This window comes from Artemia franciscana, chromosome 16 (assembly GCF_032884065.1).
Source record: "Artemia franciscana chromosome 16, ASM3288406v1, whole genome shotgun sequence".
In the NCBI taxonomy this organism is placed as follows: domain Eukaryota; kingdom Metazoa; phylum Arthropoda; class Branchiopoda; order Anostraca; family Artemiidae; genus Artemia; species Artemia franciscana.
In genome coordinates, this window is record NC_088878.1 from 32,446,077 (window position 1) to 32,471,650 (window position 25,574).

At 36.8% G+C, this 25,574-nt stretch overlaps 1 protein-coding gene and 1 long non-coding RNA gene across 3 annotated transcripts in view; one reads left to right on the forward strand and one right to left on the reverse strand.

Moving 5' to 3' along the window:
• The window catches only part of LOC136037350 (uncharacterized), a 55,817-nt gene extending 33,062 nt beyond the window's left edge, over nucleotides 1–22,755 (forward strand). The window contains exon 3 of the long non-coding RNA XR_010619919.1: nucleotides 22,444–22,755. This is a non-coding gene — a long non-coding RNA (uncharacterized LOC136037350). The remainder of the gene's footprint in view (nucleotides 1–22,443) is intronic.
• LOC136037349 (protein cab-1-like) overlaps nucleotides 1–25,574 on the reverse strand; it is a 159,030-nt gene that overhangs the window by 69,750 nt on the left and 63,706 nt on the right. For both annotated transcript variants that reach the window (XM_065720026.1, XM_065720025.1), the window contains exon 6: nucleotides 13,988–14,054. In XM_065720026.1, coding sequence (XP_065576098.1) covers nucleotides 13,988–14,054 — 67 coding nt within the window. The remainder of the gene's footprint in view (nucleotides 1–13,987; nucleotides 14,055–25,574) is intronic.

Consider the following 25,574-nt stretch of genomic DNA (forward strand, 5'->3'; position numbering starts at 1 on the left):
GAACTCGACCAAGGAAATAATGTATGGAGGGCCCTCCGCACTAAGGTACACTACTTCAGTCATAAACTGGCTCTCATGGGCAAAAGTCCTGAGTATTGGTAGAACATATTTCAAAATTAGTGACCCCTTCACGTCCCAAAAGGATTAAAGCACTAAAGTAAATAAGTAAATACCATACAGGGGTTGAAAAAAAATACTATTTAAATTTGAGTTGTTCAACGTGTTTCAAAAACTGGGCCTCTTGGGCAGGAGAACAAAATTAGATATCTTAGGGTACAGTATTTCAGTCACAAACTGCTCCTCATGGAAGAAGGTATTATGTAAAGGCAAGCGAGGTCGAGTAAACGCTTCTTGTAAGGGCGGGTTCATATTTGAATCACGTCAAATATGCTACGAAAGGGGTGAAGAAGGTCCCAATAAAGTGAGTACCAAATGAAGAGCTTCTAGATGTATCTCTAAATAGATGAACAGCAAAATCAGACAGAATTAAGAGCCAACTTTTTCTTCCCAAAAGTAAATTAGAGAAGATGACTTGGCTGAATGCCAAAGAAACGGTCCCATACTTTTCATTATTGTAGTTTTCGGACAGTAATTAAGGGCACAGCTGAGCTTTTAGTATGTTTATCCCGACTGCCTTAGACTAAACTTAATCAACTTTCTTGATAGATAAGAAATGCTTGAAAAAGAAAATCATTACAAAAATGCTTCTTTTGCCAAGGAGATTATGGTGAATGATAAATAATGGCTCACTGGCTCTATTATGCTTGTTACATGTGGGAATAAAAAATATTTTTGAAACAAATATTTTGGGAAGGAGAACAAATTAGATATCTTAGGGTACAGTATTTCAGTCACAAACTGCTCCTCATGGAAGAAGGTATTGTGTATTGGCGCAACATTTCAAAATTGGAGAAGGGGAACATAATTAATGGTGGCGGTAAGATCTTATCATTTTTTAGTGTTATATCTGTTTTACTTTTTTTATTCGTTAAATATGTATATTAAATCAATGAACAGAGAAGAACAACTTTTGATGAATAAAAAAAAAATATATTTGAAAGTGATGACAGTATGAAGATCAAGATTAAAATTCAATGGTATACTATTATTTTGTATCAAATGTGTAACTCAACTTCCTAAAGTACTAGTATTTTGGATTATTTTGCAATGCTCTTTTGTGGCTCTGAGACGCAAGCTCATTGAAAGGTTGAGGAAAATGCGCTAAATGTTTTCCAGAGGACTCGCCGAAGGATAATCTTAGGTACTCTTTTGAAGGAATGGCCGCATATCAAATATTGAAATATGATGAAATAAAATTGTAAAAATACAATATGGTTGGATTTGCTGAAGAAGCAGCCAAGAGAAAAGATTCTACAGCCCTATATCAGACACTCACAAGTGACATCGTTGGAAAGAAGTGTACCGTCAACAGCCCAGTCAACCTAACCAGCAGCACTGAATGAGTTATGGGCATCCAAGTTCGAAGGACTCCTCAATAGGCCACCACCCGATGAGCCACCCAACATTCCAGCGAAGCCATCCTTCTCCCTAAACAATAGAGTGGAGCCCCCAAGTGCTGTAAAGATTCAAGCAACTGCCAAGAGCTTTACCATTCTTCTTTGAAGAATGGTAAATCCTCAGGAGAAGACCGTATATCAGCCGATATGATAAAAGGTCTCAGTTGCAGCACTAATAATATTCTGGACCGCCTTCTTCGCTACAATATGGGAAAAGGAAAAGTTACCAGTTGATTGAAAGTGCAACATACTAATACACTTATTCAAAAAGAGTGATTTCAATGTCCCAGGAAACTGGCTAGGAATAAGCTTGCTTTCGGTCCCCAGTAAACTACTGTGTCATTTCATTCTGAAGGGGATCCAAAATGAGCTCGAGAAGCACCTAAGGGACGAACAATGCAGTTTCCGCCCGAACCGTTCTTGCGCCGATCTTATATTTACTTTGCGAGTCCTCACTGAGGAAAGTCGATAATGGCGCTCAAAGGTTTACATGATTTTTATAGACTTTGAAAAGGCCCCCGACTCTACGACTCTTCTTTATTACGAGATCCCAAGTAAAATAATCGCAATTATCATAGCTTTTTACGAGGACAGTGAGTGCTGCATCAAGACACCCGAAGGCCAAACTCAATACTTTCAAATTCTATCCGGTGTCAAACAAGGCTGTGTACTGTCACCGTTACTTTTCGTGATAATCATCGACTTTATTCTCGGCAGCTCCATGACCGATGGTATCAAACTTTCTGCCAAAGTGACTGTTGTTGACCTAGACTTTGCTGATGAAATTACAATGCTACATCCGTGCAAGCAACGTCTGCAAGAGCTTCTAAACAGGGTCAGTGAAAATCCAAGCCAGCTTGGCCTAGAAAATGAGGGAGTAAACAGGTCATGAAATTCAGGTACCTTGGAAGCATAATGGAGAATACGGGATCAACATTAAGGAAATAACGACCTGAATAGGTCAGTCGAACGCCACCTTCAATAGGCTCAAGCGCATATGGAAGTCGAAAAATTACTCGACCCGCCTCAGGTTACGCCTGTTCAGCAGCAACGTCATCCCGGGTTCAACTTTATGCAGCCAAAACCTGAAATTTGAACCAAATAGGAGAAGAGAGTCCTTGCATTCGAGAACAATTGTCTTCGAATAGTTTTAAATATTTTTGGGTCAGACAGAATCACAAATGAAAAAGTCTGGAAACTTGCAAACTAGCCTCTGCTGACAGATGTCGTTTGAGCTCAGAGTTGGAGATACTTTGGCCATGTTCTCCAAATGCAGGACACTCAGATCCCAAAAGCCACTTAATATTGGCACCCAAACAAAATTTGAAGACGGGGAAGACCTCGGAACACTTTACGTCGAGCATTCCAGTCTGATCTGCGTAGTATCCAGGCTTCTCTTCAACCCGATTGGAAAGACAAATACGCAGTTGTCCAATTCAGAAAAAATCGGCGAAGTCTCGTGGATGTCCTGGGTGCTTCTGGCAGAACAGGCGGATCTAAGGTCTAAGGTAAGGTTCAATCCAACTACCTAGGGCTATAACGAATTTAGAATTAAGATGGCTTGACCCTTTTTTACAGATGAAGGATATTATATTGTGAAGAATTGCACTTTTTGGCCCTCAATATGGGGCTGAACAAAAAAGAGGTTTTTCCCAAACGGTATAGGAGGAGATTATAAGAAAGGATTTTAAAAAATAGGAGCTTCATAAGAAGGAGTAAGAAGTGAAGCTTTCGACGGATTGGTGTGGAAGAGAAGCGTACCCAGATGTGTTTGCCTCATGCATCTTGATACTTTAAAGAGCTGACGAATATTTGTAGAAATAATATAGTAAAATATTTTTCGGAAAAATAAAAACTCTTTAGTTTAAACTACAGTCAACCTTAGTCAATTAAACTTCAATTCTAACAAGATGCATTCACAATATGGGTGAAATTTCAATACAAGAGGAGACAAGAACAGTTTCTGTATGCTCAGTCAGAGAGAGATATAGCGTGTCCATTTAGAAACGGTAGGGTGAGGGGCGAAGTGTATTTTTAATATAGTGGTAGGTCATTTTTCCCAGTGAAATTCCAGAGAAATGATGATTCAGTAAAATACCAAAATAGATATTTTCGAAAAATCTAGGGAGAGGACGAAATAAAATATAGGGGAGGGCCTCCTCCCTATTCCTTGGATTGATACCCATGGAGGGGTTGATAACCGATATATCAGCTGTTGTACTAACTCTCATGTTGGCAGTCCTTTAAAATTACCTTGTTGGTCTGCTTCTGCATGGTAATAGTTGGCCTTTGCCAAGATAGTCACATTGACTTAGGTGAAGTAATTATGGATATTACAAGGTATCAAGTCTTTTCTTTGTAACATTAAATAAATAAAAACAAGTTTTTCAACTGAAAGTAAGGTGCTGCATTAAAACTTAAAATGAACAGAAATTATTACGTATATGAAGGGGATTGCTCCCTCCTCAAAACCTTGGATTTTTAGTACTTTAAAAAACTTCTTATTGTTGTAGTCAAACGATCCTTGTGTTTTAGGAGTCGTTCTTGAAGAATCAGGACATAATTAAAACTTTAATGTAAAGAGTGAGGTGTTGAGGAGGGGGCAATTCCCTTCATATACGCAATAATTTCTGTTTGTTGTAGGTTTTAATGTTGCTCCTTACTTTCAGATGAAAAAATTTATTTTTTTATTAAATTTCTGATCATTTTTTCAATAGTACCCAGAAATCTAGACCAACCTTCACGAAGAAATCCCCCTCGCCACGAAAATATCCTTTAGACAATTCAATCCCGGTGAATATTTATCCCTGAGAACTACCCCTTAACAACTCCACGTGTAAAATTGAGACGGAAAGAGAGAGTAAGACGTATAAAAAGAATTTGTTTAGGAATTCTAGCAAATTCCTCCAGTGCTTAGTTTCCCCTGGTAAGTTCATCCCTGGAAACTTCTCTCCCCATGGAGTATTCCTCCGTGGAAAAACCTCATTCAGAAAAGCTGTCCTCCTAATATGAAGTATATAGCCTAAATACTTCCCAATAACAAATACTAAGCGTAAACAATGGGAAAATTTAGGAGTTAGAGACCTTTCCCCTAGGGCTGTGGGGGGGGGGTCATGTTACATCCAAAGGCATAGTTTTTGAGTCTTTTAGTTATGATGAACAAAATGGCTGTCTCAAGATTTTGATCGGACGATTTTGGGAAAAAAAGGTTCGCGGGAGGGGCCTGGTTGCCTCTAATCTTTTTGTTGACTTAAAAAGGGGAACTATAATTTTTAATTGCCATTTGAATGAGCCATCTCACGATATTCTAGGACCACTGAGTCGATACGATCACCCTGGGGGGGGGGGGAATAAAAATCACAGATCCGTGATCTCTCTTCTGGCAAAAATACAAAATTCCACGTTTTCGCAGATGGGTACTTGAAACCTCTGTGGTTGGGTTCTCTGATACACCAAATCTGATGGTATGATTTTCATTAAGATTCTATTACTTTTAGGGGCTGTTCCCCCTTTTTAAAATCAGGCAAATATTCTCAGGTTCTTTCCCTTTAATTGGTAAGACTAAACTTAATGAAACTTACATATTTGAAATCCCCATAATAAGCCGATTCTTTTGAATTATCTATTGGTATCCAAATTCCGGTTTTAATAGTTTTGGTTAGTAGTGAGCCGGGTCATTCCTTACTTACAGTTCGTTACCACGAACTGTTTGAAAGGCTCAGCAAATATAGCACCTTTTAGTACCTTTAGCACATCAGAAAAAGCAGCACCATAAATTTTAATTACAAAAAATCAAACAAATGAGGAAGTTTTAACGAAAAAATGCCATATTTTTGAAAAGCATACTGATTAGATTTATATGTCCGATGAACACGCTTAATGTTTAATTATAGGGTCCAACTACGATCTTAATAATAAGAAATGTGTTTTCATTAATTTTTAGCAGTAAAAATTGTGTCCATAATAATGTGTCCATAATTGTGTGTCCATAATAATGTGTCAATAATAAAAATTGTGTCACTAATTGTGTGTCCATAATAAAAATTGTGTCCATAATTGTGTGTCCATAATAATGTGTCCATAATACAAATTGTGTCCATAATTGTGTCCATAATTGTGTGTCCATAATAATGTGTCCATAATAAAAATTGTGTCCATAATAGCCCACGAATTAGTGTCCATAATCATGGTTGTACTTCATGATCAAAATTTGTAACATTCCCATACCATAGATAATAAATATTCCATAGAAAAATGCTAGCACTACTTCTAGAAACTCACTGCAGCACAGGTTCACCATCCGGTGAAAAAATCACTAGATTTTTGTAATTGTCTCGTTGATTTAGTGATTTTTTTCATTATTCTAGTGAATTTTTTGTTATCAATGTACAAAATTACTAGAAAGAGTGTTAAATCACAAGAGGCGGCAACCCTGCTGTAGCACCAAGTCTACTGAAACCAGCACAGCTGCTCATGTCCATCTTCTACTCCAATAATAGTTGCAGCTAGAGTTGTCCATTGTCAGCACCTTGTAATCAAAAGTTTGAAATTGGTTTAAAAAAAAAATCCTATTGAAAAAATCGTATTTTCAACTAATTCAGAAATGGTAATTTTCTGCGAAACCAATTTTATAGGGATTTCGAAAAAGGGTCTAAAATCCCTCAAAATGAGATTAAGTTGTAAAGTGCACCATTGAAATTACCATGGTGAAAAATCTTCACTGGAAAATTATAGCCTCCACCCCCACACCACTTAGTAAAATAAGGAAAACTGTATTGTTTTTTTGCATAGGGAACACTGATGCATCTTTTTTTATTCTAGTGACTTTTCCTCGCCAATAGTGCGACTGTAATAACTGAATTGCCAATCGCCGATCTCCTTCGCTAATAACTGAAAAATTATAGAGCTTTTTAAGCGCTCGTTGGAAAGTTAATTTTTGTATCTGCATAGTTTTTATTAACTCCTATTGTTAAAACAATCATACAGTGCCACTTGGCATCCAGAAAGTACACTCCAGGTGCCATTGCTGCAGTGGAAAGCCTGCAAACCATGAAAAGGGTAACATCATAATTTTCATGATTACAACAGCCGCCCCCCCCCTTATAATCCCCCTCCAAGACCCCTTATTAAGTTTTATCAATTATCTGCTGACTCATAGAGCTAGCAGGCTACAATTCAAAGTTCTTGATCATGTCAACATAATTTTTGCAAATTTTTATTTAAAAAGAGCGCACTGAGTTGCGATAGAACTCCGAATTTTATTTTTCTTTTTTTTTAAATTTCAAGCACGTAAGGAGAGGGACGAAATGGTCTGGTTGTCCGGATATTGCGTTTCAGTCGTGGTAAACCAGCCTCGAATCTTTGCCATTAAGATTTTTATTTAATTGTATATTTGATTTTTAACATCTCATTAGTGACAAGGAAAAAAAGTGAAAAAGGGAGACGCATTAGTACCTCCCATAAAAAAAGAGGGGTTTCTAGTAGGAGAATGTAATTATTCTGTATAGGGTTTCGATGATGGTGATTTCAACTTTTCAATTATTAATTCTGATGATCAGGTCTCCTAAAATGTTGAGTCAAAGATAAGAAAGTAATTGATGTGTACTTTCTTATGAAAGTACATAAGAAAGTACATAAGTACATAAGAAGTACATAAGAAAGTACTTATGAAAGTACTTTTTTTAAAGTACTTTAAAACAAAAAATATTTTTGTTCTAAAAATGTCTATTCATTTTATCTATTCAGTATTTTTAAAATCTATTCATTTTATATAAAAGTAGGATTAATATATATTAATATATATAATATATATATATATATATAATATATTGTTTTCATTTTTTGTTTTACATAAGTCTAAAACCAAAGGGTTTATTGCTAAACTTTAGCATAAATTTCTACATACTTCACAATAAAGTTTTACCATACAGTTTTCATTTTTTGTTTTACATACGTCTAGAACCAAAGGGTTTATTGCTAAACTTTAGCATAGAGTTTTATATGCTTTGCCATAAAGTTTCACCATAAAGATTTAATTTTTGTTTTACATGAGTCTAGAACCAAAGGGTTTATTGCCAAACTTTAGCAGAAGGTTTTACATTCTTTACAATAAAATCTATATATATAAAAATAAGTTGTCTGTGGATGTGTGGGTCTGTCTGTCGGGTGACGTCATGTTTGTGTGTTGACTGACGTCATGAAGTTAGTTGTCGTCATTTTTGTTATGACGGTGACGTCATTAAAGATATTTAAGACAAGCGTTCACGTAGAAATCTATTAATGTTTAACTGTAAAATGACTGATGAACTTACAATGGCAACAGCCGAGGAAGATGCTCAAAGAGTCTATGCCAAAAAACCTGCTGCTGATAGAGAAAGTAAGAAAAGAAAGCGTGCCGAGGAATCAAAAGAACAGCAAGGAAACAGGCTTGAGCCTGGTAGAGAAAGTAAGAAAAAAAAGCGTGCCGAGGAATCAAAAGAACAGCAAGGAAACAGGCTTGAGGCTGATAGAGAAAGAAAGAACAGAAAGCGTGCCGAGGAACTACCAGAGCAACGCGAAACCAGACTTGCTGCTAAAAGAGAAAGTGAAAAAAGAAGGCGTGCCGAGGAACTACCAGAGCAACATGAAACCAGACTTGCTGCTAAAAGAGAAAGTGAAAAAAGAAGGCATGCCGAGGAACTACCAGAGCAACGTGAAACCAGACTTGCTGCTAAAAGAGAAAGTGAAAAAAGAAGGCTTGCCGAGGAATCACAAGAACAGCAAGAAATCAGGCTTGCTGCTGATAGAGAAAGTAAGAAAAGAAAGCGTGCCGAGGAATCAGAGCAACCTGAAAGTTATCGCCTGGCATTCAGGTACAGCCCAGTCGATGATTATAGCTTGAGTAGATGTGTTCAAATCGGGATTATGTCTAAAATTTGTCCCTATTGCAAGGCCTTGAAATTCAATGGTGAAACAATGGGAATGTGTTGCGCCTCAGGAAAAGTTAAACTTCCTCTATTGGCTGCACCACCGGAGCCATTGAAGACTTTCCTTACTGGAACTATGTCAGAATTTAAGCGTTTTTTGTCACAAATCAGAAAATATAACTCATGTTTCCAAATGACGTTGTTTGGAGCCCAAATCGAAAATCCAGATCAATTTATGTCTACTTTCAAAGTAAAAGGGCAAATTTATCATAGAGCAGGGTCCCTTCTACCATTCTCAGGCGAGAATCATAAATTTTTACAATTGTACTTCATCAGTGATAGAAATTCTGAATTGAATGCACGTTTCGAAATTTCTCCCAACGTTGAAAGGACAATCGTTTCCCAATTGCAACATCTTTTCCACGAAAATAATAATTTAGTGCGTCTGTTCAAAACAGCCATCGATTTGATGCCTACTGATACGCATAAAATTGTTATTTCCGCTGACAAAACGCCTCCTGGCCAACATGTGCGTAGAAACAATACTCCAACTATCGACGAAGTGGCAATCGTTATGGTCGGTGATCAGTTACCACCTCGAGATATCATTCTTCATAAGCGAAACGCTCAGTTGTTAAGAATTGCTGAAACTCATCGATGCTACGATGCCCTACAATATCCTATCATTTTTTGGGATGGAGCCGACGGCTATCACTTTAATATTAAATTGATGAATCCAGCCACTAACAAGGAAATGAATAAGAAATGCAGTGCAATGCATTATTATTCCTATAGACTAATGATTCGGATGAAGAAAATTATATTTTAAAATGCCGTCAATTGTTTCACCAATTCGTCGTTGATATTTATGCTAAAATTGAATCAGAACGTTTGCTATATATCCGCCTGAATCAGACCAAGCTCCGCTCTGAACAATACATTCATTTGCGAGATGCAGTTATAAATGACGGTAATACCACAAACGTTGTGAGATTAACAATTTTACCTTCGTCATATGCTGGCAGTCCCCGTCATATGCATGAATATGCTCAAGATGCTATTGCGCATGTTCGTCTCTATGGTCGTCCAGATTTATTTATTACATTTACATGTAATCAATCTTGGGACGAGATACTGCAGCTTTTACTTCAAGGACAATCGGCGGTTCATAGACATGACATTACGGCCCGTGTCTTCCGGCAAAAGTTGAAATCACTGATAAACTACATAGTAAATCTTGAAGTGTTTGGGTCAGTGCGATTCTGGATGTACTCAGTGGAATGGCAAAACCGAGGTTTGCCACACGCACATATACTAATCTGGCTACATAAAGAAATTACTTCGAACGAAATTGATGATGTGATTTCCGCTGAAATACCTGATGAAAATGTCGTTAAGGGGTTACATGATATTATTGTAAAAAATATGATACATGGACCTTGCGGTTCACTGAACGAAGATTCACCATGCATGGCCAAAGGAAGGTGCACAAAGCAATATCCTCGACTTTTAGTATCCAACACAATTACTGGCAATGATGGTTACCCACAATATAAAAGAAGATCTACTGAAGATGGCGGTAAAACAGCAATAATAAAGAAGCGTAACGGTACCACCATCGAAGTAGATAACCAGTGGGTTGTTCCATATTCCCCATTATTATCAAAAACATTTAATGCACACATAAACGTTGAATACTGTAACTCCGTAAAGGCAATCAAATACATATGTAAATACGTCAACAAAGGCAGTGACATGGCAGCTTTTGGCTTGCAGCCAGAAATCAAAGATATCAACGAAATCGTACAATATCAGGCTGGAAGATACATAAGCAGTAATGAAGCTGTTTGGCGAATTCTTTCATTTCCGATACATGAACGTAGTCCAGCTGTTGTTCATTTAGCGGTACATTTACAGAATGGTCAACGTGTTTATTTTTCGGAAACCAACGTGCAACAAAGAGCCCTGAATCCACCGGATACAAAGTTAACCGGTTTCTTTTCGCTTTGCAAAAATGATTCTTTTGCAAAAAAACTGTTGTATACTGAAGTGCCTTCGTATTACACGTGGAATACTAAAAATAAAGTATTTGAACGTCGAAAACAGGGTAAGTCAGTCGACGGCCAACCTACCATCTTCAAAGATACCACGATAGGAAGACTCTACACCGTTCACCCCAATCAACATGAATGCTTCTTTCTACGCCTGCTTTTGGTGAATGTACCTGGTCCGACATCCTTTGAGTATTTGAGAACTGTAAACGGTACTATACATGACACTTACCGTAGTGCATGCCAAGCTCTGAATTTATTGGAGAATGACCAACACTGGGATAACTGCATCAATGACGCGTGCGAAACGTCAACTCCAAGTCAAATTCGTGCATTGTTTGGCATCATTTTAACAACTTGCTCTCCATCAGCTCCTACAGAATTATGGGAAAAATATAAGTCAAAAATGTCCGAAGATATACTCCATCGAAAACAGTTAGAGACGTCAGATATGACTTTTGATTTTACATCAGAAATTTATAACTACACTTTAGTTATTATAGAAGATTTGTGCGTACGTATGGCAAACAAACCTCTTCAGGATTTGGGAATGCCTTCACCTAACCGTATCGCTGCTGTTTCGACATGTGTAGAATTGGATCGTGAACAAAGTTACAGTACGAGTGATCTATTGTCTTATGTACAAAATAACATTTCCAAGTTAACGTCGGAACAAAAAGACATTTATGATACGATAATGCATTGTGTCGATAACAACGTTGGAGAAATTTTCTTTTTGGATGCGCCAGGAGGTACTGGTAAAACGTTTGTGATAAAACTGATTCTGTCATCAATTCGATCAAAAATGATATAGCGTTGGCAATTGCGTCGTCCGGAATAACCGCAACATTGCTGCCTGGTGGAAGAACTGCTCATTCCGCTTTGAAATTGCCTCTGAATTTGCATTCTACAGAAACTCCCACGTGCAATATTTCCAAATCATCTGGAATGGGTAAAGTATTGCAGCAATGCAAACTTATTATTTGGGATGAGTGCACAATGGCACACAAAAAATCGCTCGAGGCTATGGATCAATGCTTGAAAGATTTGCGAGGGAAGTCGAAACCCTTCGGCAGCACATTAATATTGCTTGCGGGAGATTTCAGGCAAACATTACCTATAATACCTAGATCAACTCCTGCAGACGAAATGAATGCTTGCCTGAAAAATTCTAATTTATGGGCATACGTAAAAACATTAAAATTAACTACAAATATGCGTGTCCGACTGCAAAACGATGACTCTGGTCAAACATTTTCAGATCAATTGCTGGCAATTAGAAACGAAAAGCTCCCAGTAGACTCAATTTCAGGACGTATACAACTACCTGCTGATTTCTGCAATTTAGTGACGTCCAAAAATGAATTGATTGAAAAAGTATTTCCGAATATTCTAAACAATTATAAAAATAATAAATGGCTAAGTGAAAGAACGATTCTTGCACCCAAAAATATAGACGTCCACGAAATCAACAATATTGTTTTGACCAAGATTCGAGACCAGGCAGTCCTTTACAAGTCAGTTGACACAGTTTTTGAACCAAATGAAACGGTTAATTATCCATCTGAATTTTTAAATTCCGTGGATCTTTCAGGGTTTCCACCACACGTGCTACAACTAAAAATAGGCGTACCAATAATACTTTTAAGAAATATCAACCCACCAAAGCTTTGCAATGGCACGCGACTTGCCGTAAAAAAAAAACAATGGAAAACCTAATAGAGACCACAATCTTGACAGGGCCTTTTGAGGGTGAGGCTGTTCTTATTCCTCGCATTCCCATGATTCCAACGGATCTGCCTTTTCAATTTAAAAGATTGCAATTCCCAATTCGATTAGCACTTGCAATCACCATTAACAAAGCTCAAGGTCAATCATTAGAAAAATGTGGTATAGATCTTAATACTGATTGTTTTTCCCATGGACAATTGTACGTTGCATGTTCGAGGGTCGGTAAACCTGACAATCTATTTATATGCAGCGACAATTGGACAGCGAAGAACGTTGTATATTCGCAAGTTTTACGCAGTTAATTTGTTTGTGTGTATGTATGTTTGTTTGTTTGTAAAAAGAGCGTTTGCATATGACGTCATTATTAGTACATAAGGCTTTGTATATGCATAGACAATGGGAAAGCCAAGAATGTTGTATATTCGCAAGTTTTACGTAGTTCGAAACACATATATAAATCTATTTATATTCACAGGTGGGACACAGGGACACAACTACAATGGCGCGTAACTAATATGGCGCGTAACGACTTACGCGCGCGGAGGGCTTGGGGGGGCGCGAAGCGCCCCACCAACTAGGTGTTGGGGTGGCGCGAAGCGCCACCCCAACAGCTAGTATTACAATAAAGAATTAATTTTTATTTTACATGCATATAGAATCAAAAAGCTTATTGCTAAGCTTTAGCAAATAGTTTCCATCATATACGGGACAATTTCTGTTCGATTGAAGTTTTAATGCTACTCTTTAATTTCGTTTGAGAAAAAGTTGTTTTTTTTAGTTAAATCAAATTCAGAAAGATGACTTGACATGCGTCATAGTCATATCCATTTCTTGATGATGTCAATCTTTTATAGCTTTCTTTTTACAATTAACTGCCCTAAAAATTTCTTTCTGACTTCCACTCAAATTGTGATTTACAGCCAAAACCGCTGAACAAAGCACATGATAGGTAGGAATCTCCTCTGCTAGTTACGAGACATCACCAAGCACATGCACCCGAAATTGTATATGGTTTCGATCCGCCTGACCTAGGTTGGTCCCACCCGATCAGTGCACGTAAAGCTGGGTGGAAAAAAAACCTCAAAGATATTTTCAGCTTGGCTAACTTTGGAAGATACGAGGCAGCTTTCTTAGCAGAAAAACCTTCCATCTTAAGAAGCGAATTTACCAGCCTGTATGACCTCTACCGCCTTATAGCAGCTGTAAGTCAAGCAGTTTTCACGGGTAACAACGAATTTATTGTTCAAGTAACTAATCGACTTGTTCCGTACAAATTATCTATTTCAACCATTATTTACAATAAAAACTAAATGCAATTGCTATGAACTTACCTGACCAATATACGAGGCAGCTTTCTTGGCAGAAAATCCTTCCATCTTAAGAAGCGAATTTACCAGCCTGTATGACATCTACCGCCTTGTAGCAGCTGTAAGTCAAGCAGTTTTCACGGATAACAACGAATTTATTGTTCAAGTAACTAATCGACTTGTTCCGTACAAATTATCTATTTCGACCATTATTTACAATAAAAACTAAACGCAATTGCTATGAACTTACCTGACAGACATACGAGGCAGCTTTCTTGGCAGAAAATCCTTCCATCTTAAGAAGCGAATTTACCAGCCTGTATGACATCTACCGCCTTGTAGCAGCTGTAAGTCAAGCAGTTTTCACGGATAACAACGAATTTATTGCTCAAGTAACTAATCGACTTGTTCTGTACAAATTATCTATTTCGACCATTATTTACAATAAAAACTAAATGCAATTGCTATGAACTTACCTAACCCAACACATTCCTGCTGCAATCAGTGCTGCAACTAACGCGGCAGTACACCCAGCTACCAGAACTGAAAATATAAACAACATAAGAAATCCATCGAAGATCTTTCTTACTTACATTACATGTAAAACAACTAACATTATGCCCAAGGTAAGAAATTGGAGGGGAGTTCTTTGGGACACTTGCCCCCTAGATCCTCGCCTTATCTTTAAAATTAACTTTTCCTGGTGGGTATTTCCATTGAAAAATGTGTGTTTTTCGTATTTTCATTTAAAAGATTGAAAAAAATAATGAAATTACCTTCCGTTAAATTTTAAAAATACACTTCGCACCCTCCCCTTCCTTACATGTTCGTAAATTGAATAGTTACAGTTGTAACCCTATAGATTATGTCAAGGTAGCTTAGGCACAGTAGTCTTTGCATTCTGTCGGTTGTTGCATAGTTACAGTTTTTTAATTGGCTGAAACATTCCCTGTTTTGCTTTTCTTATCTTCTTGCAATGCCATGGTCTATCAATTCTATCTGCTAATATTTTCGTGGCAGACCTCACATGTGTAGAAGCTGGGGGTTTTCCCCTAAAAATGAAATAGTTGTGCTGGTACTGTTTTTACTGCAATATCTTATAGTCCGTCCACGCTTTTTGAGCATGGATCTTTTAAACAAGCAAGTATTGATCGTTTTGTGAAATGTTCAACATTGTTATTATGAGTTGTTTTTTAGATGCTTAAAATGAGACATATTTAGTAAGTGGAAGGGGTTTCCAGACCTGCCCTCTTTAATTTTAATGTTTTATCCAGTTTCCAGTGCTTTGAAGAATTTACCCTCGCTGGAACAGTTTCCTGGACACGAGCTTGTTTCAAGTTCAAACATGCAACATGCGATGCTGAAAATCAACTTAGAGCCTTACTGTAAAATTTCGAAATATTGGTAGAAACAAAAATAAGCATGAAAATAATTCGTCAGAATTCTAGCTTGTTATTGACACCATTATCAAACGGATGATTAGGAATCGAATTATTTAAAAAGATTTTTCTAAAATACCAATGGCTAGCCTTAAAAAATGCAGGTGCCACATACATAGTAAGCTCATAGGCAAAGTTATTAAGTGATTTCGCTCATTCTTTCCATCAGATCATAACCAGCTTCAGAGGTAGTGGGTATAGAATACTGGGGTACAGAATTCTATACTGGGGCATAGAAATCATGGTTAGACCTTGAGTATTTATCAACTCGAGCTTCTCTATACCGTTGAACTTTAATTAAAAAGTTTTCTATTGTTGCTAGTCATGGTGAAATATTAAATATTTTTCATACAAATGTTAATTGTGAAATTAATATTCGGATAATAGAATTCTTATGCTCCTTTTTTTAGGAATGTACATTGTTTATTTATTTAAGAAAAATATGCGTCAATGACAAAACCCAGAGGCTATAATAATTAGGTAATAACTGGATTTGCCATGACAATTGTATTAATTGGCGTTATTTGGATACTCAAAATGGCCTATCTCAGTATAAAGAAAAAAGTACTAAATTTAATCACCAAATTACTAGCTACTCGAACCTTTCATTAATGATAAAAAAAGAATTTTTAAGGAATTGTCAATTCTTTACAAGAATTACCCCTATGAAAAATAAACAATTTTTATAGTTTAAAATACGAATTGGGTGGTCAATATAAAGACGATCGCCGATAGTGGACCAAGATTTCGCCCGAAATTTCATTTCGGCCGTTTATCGGTTTGCTGACGTTTGGATCACAAAATACAACCTATATGGCAAGAATTTGGCAATACGACATTGCGTTAAACTAAATTCAAAATCCAGATAAAGTAAAAAAAAATGCCTTTAATTCTTCAAAGTTATATGATACGCAAAAGATTGAGAGTAGCCAAATATAGTTTTAAAACCTGCTTAGAGGTTTGATTAAAATCCAGTATTTGAAGAATACTGGGGTATAGAATTATAATTTTTACCTAGGTATCAATTTTTTGATACCTAGAGTATCTACTATGTTTGGATTTTGAGGCACATGAGGGTTATTTTTTAGTTTTCCCTCGGTATAAGGTTTGAAATTATTTCTTTAAACTATTTTTAATCACAGTATGTACTGTTTAAATTTGTTAAAACATGGATTGATTTAAGGCTCGTATTAGGTATTTCTTAAGATTATTTTAAAAAAGAACTTTCCAAAAAAGAAGTTTTTCAAAGAAAAGTAAAGGCCATATTAAGGCTTAAGATCTTAAGATCGGTAAAGTAAGATCAGTAAAGTAAAGGCTTAAGATCAGCAGATACAAATACCTGTTAAAACTCAAACTGGAAACGACAAGAACTTATTATGAAAGAACAAATGTAACCCAAAAGGAACAGAAATTAAATAAACAATCATTGTAAAAAAAATATATAATAAGTACTAATATAATGAATAAATTACAAGAAATTACTATTAAAGAATAGATGAAACCCAAAACAAACAGAAATTAAATAAACAATCTTAGCAAAGAAACATACATTAGGTACTAATATAAGTGAATACATAAATTTTAAAACGAGTGAAACTTAAATTGAATATGCAAATCAAGCTTGAAACGAACAAAAATCACTACAAATAAGAGTTTGGGGTTTGCCTCCTTTTCTCACTGTAAAAGTCTAAAACCTACTGCGTCATTGGAGCTTTATTGAAAACAATTTATATTACAAATATTTTATTTTGTGCTTATTACAATATTGAAAATAAACATAAAAATTAGAGTAAAATTAAATTTTGAAGTAATGAGCTTTCAGCAATTAATATTATCATATATCAAATATTCAGTTTAATTTTATTAGTTTTTTCCATGACTGTTCAAAATAATATAGTTTCACTATAAACAAGAGTATGGATACTGCCCGGTTCCATAGCTGTAAAAGTGTAAATTGTCATTTGCGCTTCACTAAAAACGAATTATATTATAAAATATTTTCGTTTCCAGTTATTACAGCATTGAAAATGAAAACAAAATTATACCAAAATCAAATCTTGAACTGATTATTTCAACAATTGATATCATTATAAATCAAATATTCATTTTGATTTTATTTGTACTTCCCAAGACTGTTCAAGATACATATAGTTTTCAGTAAAGCGCCAATGACGTAGTAGCTTTTAGACTTTTACAGTGAGAGAAGGAGGCATAACCCAAACTCTTGTTTGAAGTGATTTTGATTTGTTTCATTTAAGTTTCTCTCGTTTTCAGATTTATTTATTTATTTATATTAGTACCTATCGTATGTTTGTTTACAATGATCGTTTATTTGATTTCTGTTCGTCTTGTGTTTCATCTATTTTTTAATAGTAATTTCTTGTAATTTATTCTTTTATATTAACACTTGTTGTATGTTTTTTGCTATGATTGTTTATCCATTTTCTATTCGTTTTGGGTTGCATTTATTCTTTAATAATAATTTCTCCTCGTTTTTAGTTTGAATTTTAACAGGTATTTGTATCTGCTGATCTTAAGTTTAATATGGCCTTTACTTTTCTTTGAAAAACTTCTTTTCCAAAAAAAAAAATTAATTTATTTTTATTCGTTGTGATTGCAAAAGGTTTCAAGTTCTTGGAAAACGCCTTATTCCAATTTTTTTTTCAACATCAAACTTTCATCAAAATATCGAAACTAGTATCTAAGTACCAAATTATAAAAGTACAAGTAACAAATTATCAAGTACAAGACAGAATCTAAATAAACAAAGTATCAAGGTAAGCAAAGTATCAAAGTAACAATGAGTAAGTTCCATAGCTCAGGGAATTTTCACAGGGTCTGGGGGGAGTTCAAACCTGGAAACATATTTATTTTTCCTTTGAAATATATTGAAAAAAATTGCTATCTCAAAATTTTGATCGGATTAACTTTGGGATGGTGGAGTTTGGTCTAGTTGCCCATTGATCACTTTTGTCACTTAAAAAAAGAACTAGAAATTCTGATTTACAATCAATTGAGTCCCCTCTGATGTTTATACTACCATCCCTTCCATAAAAACCTATTATGGTCCCGGGGCATAACTTACAACACTTCTCCCAGGTTTTGGTGGGCTATGTCATCCCTGGATAATCAAATGACCCTGGAAAATAAAAAACGATTTTCAGTCTATGTTGTAGAAATGGCTATATACAGAATTCAATCAAACGCATTTGGGGAAAAAGGGTTGGCGGGGGGGCGGCAATTTGCAATACGATAAGGAATTAGAACTTTCAATGTCTAATCATTTGATTCCCCTGCAAGGTTTATACTACTTTTTCCATTAAAGCCTTATATGCCCCCAGGGAATAAGTTACAACCCTTCCCTCGAGCTCAAGTGGGGAGTTTATGTTGACCCCGAAGTTTTGTTATCTGATCGTTGAACTATTTCAAATAAACTGGCAATCTCAAAAATTTGATCACATGCATTTGCAGAAAAATGGTGTGTGTGTGGAGGGGTGCCCTGGGCTCTGGGGGTTTGTGTCGACTCCGGAGTTCTTATTATATGAACTTTGAACTATTTTTAACAAAATGGCAATCTTAAAATTTTTATTGGATGGGTTTCAGGAAAAACGGGCGTGGGGGGGTCTAGTTGCCCTTCGGTCTTTTTGTCTCTTTAAAAGTGAACTGGAACTTTTAATTTCGAATCAGATGACCCCACTCTAATGTTTATGCAGGCATCCCTTCTATAAGAAGCGTATACCCCCAGGGCATAGCTTATAACTCCTGCCCCGGGACCCTGGGGGTTATGTTGACCCCAGAGTTCTTATTATCTGATGTTTGGATTATTTTCAACAAAATGTCTATATTAAAGTTTGTATCAGATTTGTTCGGGGAGAAAAGGGCTCAAGGGAGGGCTAGTTTCCCTCTTATTTCTTTTGACTCTCAAAAAGTGAACTAGAGCTTTCAATTTTCAATCAAATGAGCCCTCTCTGAAGTTTATACGAGCATCCCTTCTATAAGAACCATATATTTCCCCAGGGTATAGAAACAACATCTGCCCCCGGGCCCTCGTGGGTTTTGTGGACCCCTGGTGTTACTTGATGTTTGACCTATCTTTATCAAAATGGCTATCTCAAAATTTTATTAGATTGGCTTGGGGAAAAAGGGGCATGGAGGAAGGCTAGTTGTCCCCTGATCTCTTTTGACTCTTAAAAAGCGAACTAAAAATTTCAGTTTCCAATCAAATGAGTCCTCTCCGAAGTTTATACGAGTATTTCTTCTATAAGAACCATATATGAACCATATAAGAACCAGGGCATAACTTATAACGCTTTCCCCCGGGTCCTGGGGGATTTTGTCGACCCCAGAGTTTTGTTATATGATCTTTGAACTATTTTAAAAAAATGACTATCGCAAAATTTTATCGGATGTATTTGGGGAAAAAGTGCGAGGGGGTTGCTAGTTGCCTTCTGATCTCTTTTGACTCTTAGAAAGGGCACTAGAATTTTCCATTTTCAATCGAATGAGCCCCTGTCTGAAGTTTATACGACGACCCCTTCCATATGAAGTGCCTCTTTGAAAAAAATGATAAATAAATAAACAATAAAACATTGGAGCCATATGGCCTTTACTATATAGGCAACGCTATAGCGTTGCTTCTGAAAGTGTAGATTAAAGCCCAATATATAATATTGGTTTTTATAATTAGTTATAATGTTTATAACTGATTATAAAGAGTTATTGAAACAGAAAAAAAGAGAAGCAGAAATAAGGGATATAAAACAATTATCGGATAGTTTTAAAATGAATGATATGAAAGTATTTTGGAGGAAAATTCAAAACCCTGAGAAAAGAAAATCTACCCAACAAAAATGCCCAGAACCAGAACATGGCCACCATATTTTGAAATAGGAAACGATACAGCACCTCTTGGAGTGCTAAATTCTCTCCCGACGGAGGGAACTTGTTTCCCGCTCCAAGAGCATGACTACAGTTTGCTGGAGGAAACAAAGGAGGAGGAAACAAAAAACATTTTGAAGAATCAGAAAGGGGGCATAGCGCCGGGGCTGGATGGAATCCATATTATGGTTTATAAGAAGTTCGCACTGTCATTTGTTCCCATAATGGTCCTCATCTTCAATGCAATTCTTAGCACATGTAAATGGCCCGAAGCATGGAAGACGTCAGTAATTTTGCCGCTTTTCAAAAAGGGAAATGCGGAGGAACACTCCAACTATAGACCCATATCCCTAATTCCAACGATGAGTAAAATATTTGAGAAAATTATTGATGTGAGACTATCAAAATGGCTTGAAGTGTACAAAAAAAAATTAAAGAAGAGCAAAGAGGCTTCCGGGCCGGATACAATACAGCGGACAGAATGTTTGTACTGCATGCCCTTTCTGAAAAATATGGGAGAGGAAAAAACAAATTTTACGTGGCTTTTTTAGACCTCCAAAAAGCTTTCGATAGCGTGGATAGGGAATTACTGATAATGGAATTAATTAAAATTGGACTACCAGGTCATTTTGCACAGCTGGTAGCTAATATGTATGGAAGTACAAAAGCAGTCGTTAGAGTGTTTGGAAAAGGAGATTCAATGATATTTGAACAGACAAGAGGTGTTAAACAAGGAAGTGCCCTGTCACCTCGGCTATTCGGAATATTCGTAAACGATATTGTAGAATTCTTGGAGAAAAGATGGGCCCCAACCGTTAAGCTCGGCAACAGAACGATTTCGGCTCTGCTATTCGCCGACGACATGGCATTAGTAGCGAAAACAGCTCGCGAACTACAAATTTTAATTGACCTGATGGCAGAATACCTTGAATCGAAGAAACTACGTCTAAACCTCGGGAAGATGGAGATAATGATCTTCAATAAAGAAGGAAGAAGGAATTTAGTTGAGAATGAGAAATTTCGGTTCAAAGGACAAGAGATTAAGGTAGTGGAAAAGGCAAAATATCTGGGATTGACCCTGACACCTAACTGCAGTTGGAAGGAACATGTGAGTGAGATGTCAAAGCGAGGGAAAGCAGCAGTGGGTGCAATATTACGTAATGACCTAGTGAAAAAGTCGAAGTCATTAAAAATGTTTAAGCAAATATTTGATTCAAAAATTAAACCGGCAATCCATTACGGAGCTGAGCTATGGGGCCTGGAGAAGCTAGAATCAGTCCAGTTTAGATACTACAAAAGACTCTTCGGGCTGCACCAGACAACACATAACCAGCTAATCAAAGGAGACTTCGGCATCTTCTCACTGAAATTGCACCGGCTTTATCAAGTATTTAAGTTTTGGCTGATATTAACCCAACTTCCTGAGGACCGATTGGCTAAACAAGCTTATAATGATTTGCTTCGAATTAATAGGAAAACTACTTGGACTCAACAAATCAAGAAATCCCTTGATAAACTAGGCTTCTCTTATTTGTGGATGGAAGGAAACGGACCTGGAAACACACAATGCCTTCCAGAAATTATGCAGAGATTGAAAGACCAAGAGATACAAGAGTGGGGTTGTTTAGTACGTTCGTCGGAAACACTGAAGGAATATAGTAAAGTAAAAGAAATTTTTGGGGAAGAATATTATTTTAAGGTAAATCTACCTTTTAGATATTTAAAATCATGGATCCAGTTGAGGGGAAATTGCCTTCCAGTACATAGGGGACAGAATTAAAAAAAAAAAAATAAGGGTTCAAATGGTAAGAGTGGGTATTGCGGAAAAGAGGATAATAATTTAGCCCATTTCCTCATGGAGTGCCAGGACCTTGAAAGTCTTAGGGATGAAATTTCGGGGGACCATCGGTTGGTGCTGTTTCTGATATCCTGAGGTCTTCGATGCCTGGAACCATATGCAAAATGGCAAGATATGTGGAAAAGGCGGGAGAGGTTCAGTCGAGCCCGAGTGAATGAAAACAAGTATTGTTTTATATTGAGTGTGTGTTCTGTGCAGTGTTGTATTATTAAATCATGTTGTGTATGGCCGTAGGGCTCAAATAAACTTTCTTTCTTTATATAACCAATTGGGTAAAAAAAAATGCTTAGTATATTTTGATTTTAGTTCTCTGATTATCAGAAACACAAAGGGACAGGATTAAAAACAATATAAAATATAATAAGCAGGGATTCAAATTAAGGAGTCACGGATAGCATTCTCTCCTCCTAGAATTTACCATTGCCTTTTTGGTATTTACATTTAAAAAATGAGGAAAAACTGCACCCCTCCTAGATTAAAAAAAAATACTTTCCTTTGTATCTTTAAATGAAATTAGAAAAAATCCTTGTCTTCTCCCCTTACATTTTCGTGAGTTGACATTTCTGACAACAAGCACATTTCTAAGCGCTATTACTTCTTGTAAATAATAAAAAAAAGACGAGTCGGATTCCTGATAGCATCACAAATGACAAAGTGTTGGTAATTAAAGAAAATTCAAGAAGTTTAGTCAAGCTAAATCAATCTAGTTGCAGCTTCAATAGCCAAACTGAAAAGTAACTGTTGGTTTTAATTCTAGGCACTGGCTTGAGTTCTTGGTCTTATTATTTTCCTATGGATTCCGGAAGCAACAGTTTATGGTAGACAACTATGATCAAGGATAGACCACTGCCAATGACCTTCTGGAACTGGTCGTCCAACCCGCTTGACGTTCGGTTCATAACTTTTTTCTTCCAAGCTAAGTGAAGTCTTTTCTCAGCGATAGCTCAGCTCACAAGAAGACACTTCATGAGCCGTCTGTGATTTTGTTTTTTTTTAGTTCGGAAAGAAATTTTCTTCTTCCTTTTTTAGTTTGGATTCAGGTAATAAAATTTAGAACAATAATTTTGGTATGCTTTTAGGGGCTGCAAAAAATCTGGCAAATAAAACTGAGACTATGCTACTGCTCTAAGCCAAGTGTATTGATAATGTTTAATGCATTCCCATGTACCGATCGATGTTTTTGCTTTTCCAATTGGCTGAACGTTTAGTCTCAACACAGTAGTCCAACCGGTTTCGAAGACGTTTGAGGTTCCTGCTGATCAAATTGAAGGGCTGGAAGACCAAGGCAAGGTCCTTAACCCATAAGCATCGCCGTAGTATTTCAATACTCCTTTTTAGCCTACTGACAACCATGATAACGTCCAAAACATTCACGTAAATTATTAACAGCAGCCAATCAGAGTCAACAGAACCGCATGACGTTTTTACTCAAAGCATGGGTGGGTGCATTTGCAAAAGCGTGCTAATTAAATTGTCACCTTTAGAGATCTATTTTTGGTGACTTCTGTATGTTGACAAGGTGGGCGCATTTATTAAATCAGTTCCTATCAAAACGCTACCTTTGGAAATCTATTTTTGGTGGCTTTTTTATGTTGACAGGGTTGATGTATTTAACTTAGCTGAACCAGGCTTCTTGTTCTTCTTGTTCTTGCTGATAAGTAATCTGAATGCAGTTTTCTGTCATCTAAATTCACCTTTTTTGCAGTTTCGGTTAAAGAGCACTGTCATTACTTGATGACAGTGACTTCAGTGACTTAGAAGACAGCACAAATTCCAGGTCATTTACTTAAAGCATGGATGGGCGCATGCGCAAAAGTAGTTTGAATAAAAAAAAAACACCTTGAGGGGTCTATTCTTCGTGGCTTTTGTATGTTGACAGAGTGGAAGTACTTAACTTACCTGATCCACGTATTGTTCTTTCTTTTCTACCTGATAAGTAATCTGAATCCAGTTTTCTATTGCCTAAATTCACCGTTTTTGCTATTTCGATTAAAGATAATGCTGCCATTACTTAATGACAGTGACCTTAGTGACCTAGAAGACAGTGAAGACGATGGATCTGATCCTACCTGGAGTATAACGTTCACTGTTACGGAGGCTGAGAAGCTATCAGATACTGAAGAAGAGTCAGTTCTCGAAACTTCGAGTATCAGGAGCTTCGATATCCTTTTTGATGATGAAGAGGAAGATCCTTCAGCTTCCAGCATGCAAGACGAACCAGGTAATCCGAGTTGTGGTGCAGGAGAGAATAGGTCTGGCAAAGTAAGTCGTCCACTTAGAAAATAGACAGAATCGTCCTCACTTAACGACACCTTTCAGTATCTATCAACGACTACTGATGCTTTTCTCCAAGGACTAAACTGAAACTGTATATGTCCAGAGGTAATTTCCGGATAGTCTGTTTCACAAAATGACATTTGCCAAGAACTACAACTTTCTGAAAGAAAATCCGGGTAAGTCCCTTTTGGCATCGTCTTCTGAAGTGAAGGTGTTGTTTTTTATCCTTAAATTATTATAAGCAGCCTGAAGTTCCTAAGAATACGTATGTACTGGAGCCAGAAGTTCAGAGTACCTCTTGTCTGCCAAAACATGTCTCGAGGAAGATGTTTTCAAATACGACGGAATTTAAACTTTCTTGGTTATGACGATGTCGAACAGGAGAGAAAGACAACAGATCACTTGTGGAAAGTCAGGATTCTACTAGGAGCAGTTCACCCACAGTTTTGAAACTGGAGTTTCAAATATGGATCAGTTCCTGAGGATTGATGATCAGGTGATCCCGTTTGCGGGAAAGTGTGATCTGAAACAGCATATTCCTAACAAGTCTAATGCCCATGAGCTGAAGAATTTCGTGGTGGCTAGATCCTCACGCCTGGTAAACGATTTTACGATCTACCAGGGAAAAAACACTTTCCCCCCAGATCTGCAAAATAATGGATTAAGAACTGTAGCTGTTTTTCACCTTTCGAAGGAGGTAAAAGAGGGCTCTTACCTCTGTTTTGACAGGTATTTCACCAGCATCCGGCAGCTAGAATAACTCACAGCTGCCGAAGTAAATGTAACCGAGACGCATATGAAGAACTGTCTGGAAGGTGCCCCAGTAAAACGTGAAATGGATCTGAAGTGTCTAGAGTGAGGCACGTCATTAAGCTAGGTTATTAAAGATTTCACCATCGTAATAACAAAGTGTTTTGATAATAAACCAATCTTTCTCGCATCAAAATGTCACGCAAAAGAATATGAAGTTCCAGTGTGGAGGTAGGACAAAACTCTATGAGAATACGTTGAAGTGCCGAGCTCTCAAGTTGTCCACGAACATATCAAGTACATGGGGTTTTTGAACATGCGCGATAGAATGACCAGCTATTATCGCTTTAGTAGTCGAACATGAAAATTGACAGTGCCCGTCCTACATCATTTTATCAATCTTGCACTGTCCAGCCAAGAAAAAGTACGAACGGTTACTGTGCTTCAGATTTCTTGTTGGAGATTTATCTGCTTCCAAAACAGATCGTGTAGTTTTGAATAGTTTCGTGGAGCCAGACTACGAGAATTACTTTGACGATAAGCAGGATGATGTAAGATCCAGTAAGAGCAGACAGTGATGTTCACTGCCACCACGCCATGAAAGAACAATTGGTGCCAAGCATTTGCCAAGATTTGATGCAACTCTGAAAAACCTGGCAAGGTGTCGCTTACCCGGCTTAGAAAAAAAAGTTTTCTATGTGCAGTTCCAGCTATTCTTGTGCTTTCAAATTGGTAAAGACGTAAGCAAGTGTTTTACTGTGTTCCACAAGTAAAAAAAAGATAGCAGCCGAATATTTTGACTTTTTTCTAGTATTTTGTAACCAGCTATTTTGAAGTAAAATCATGTAACTGGAACCCACT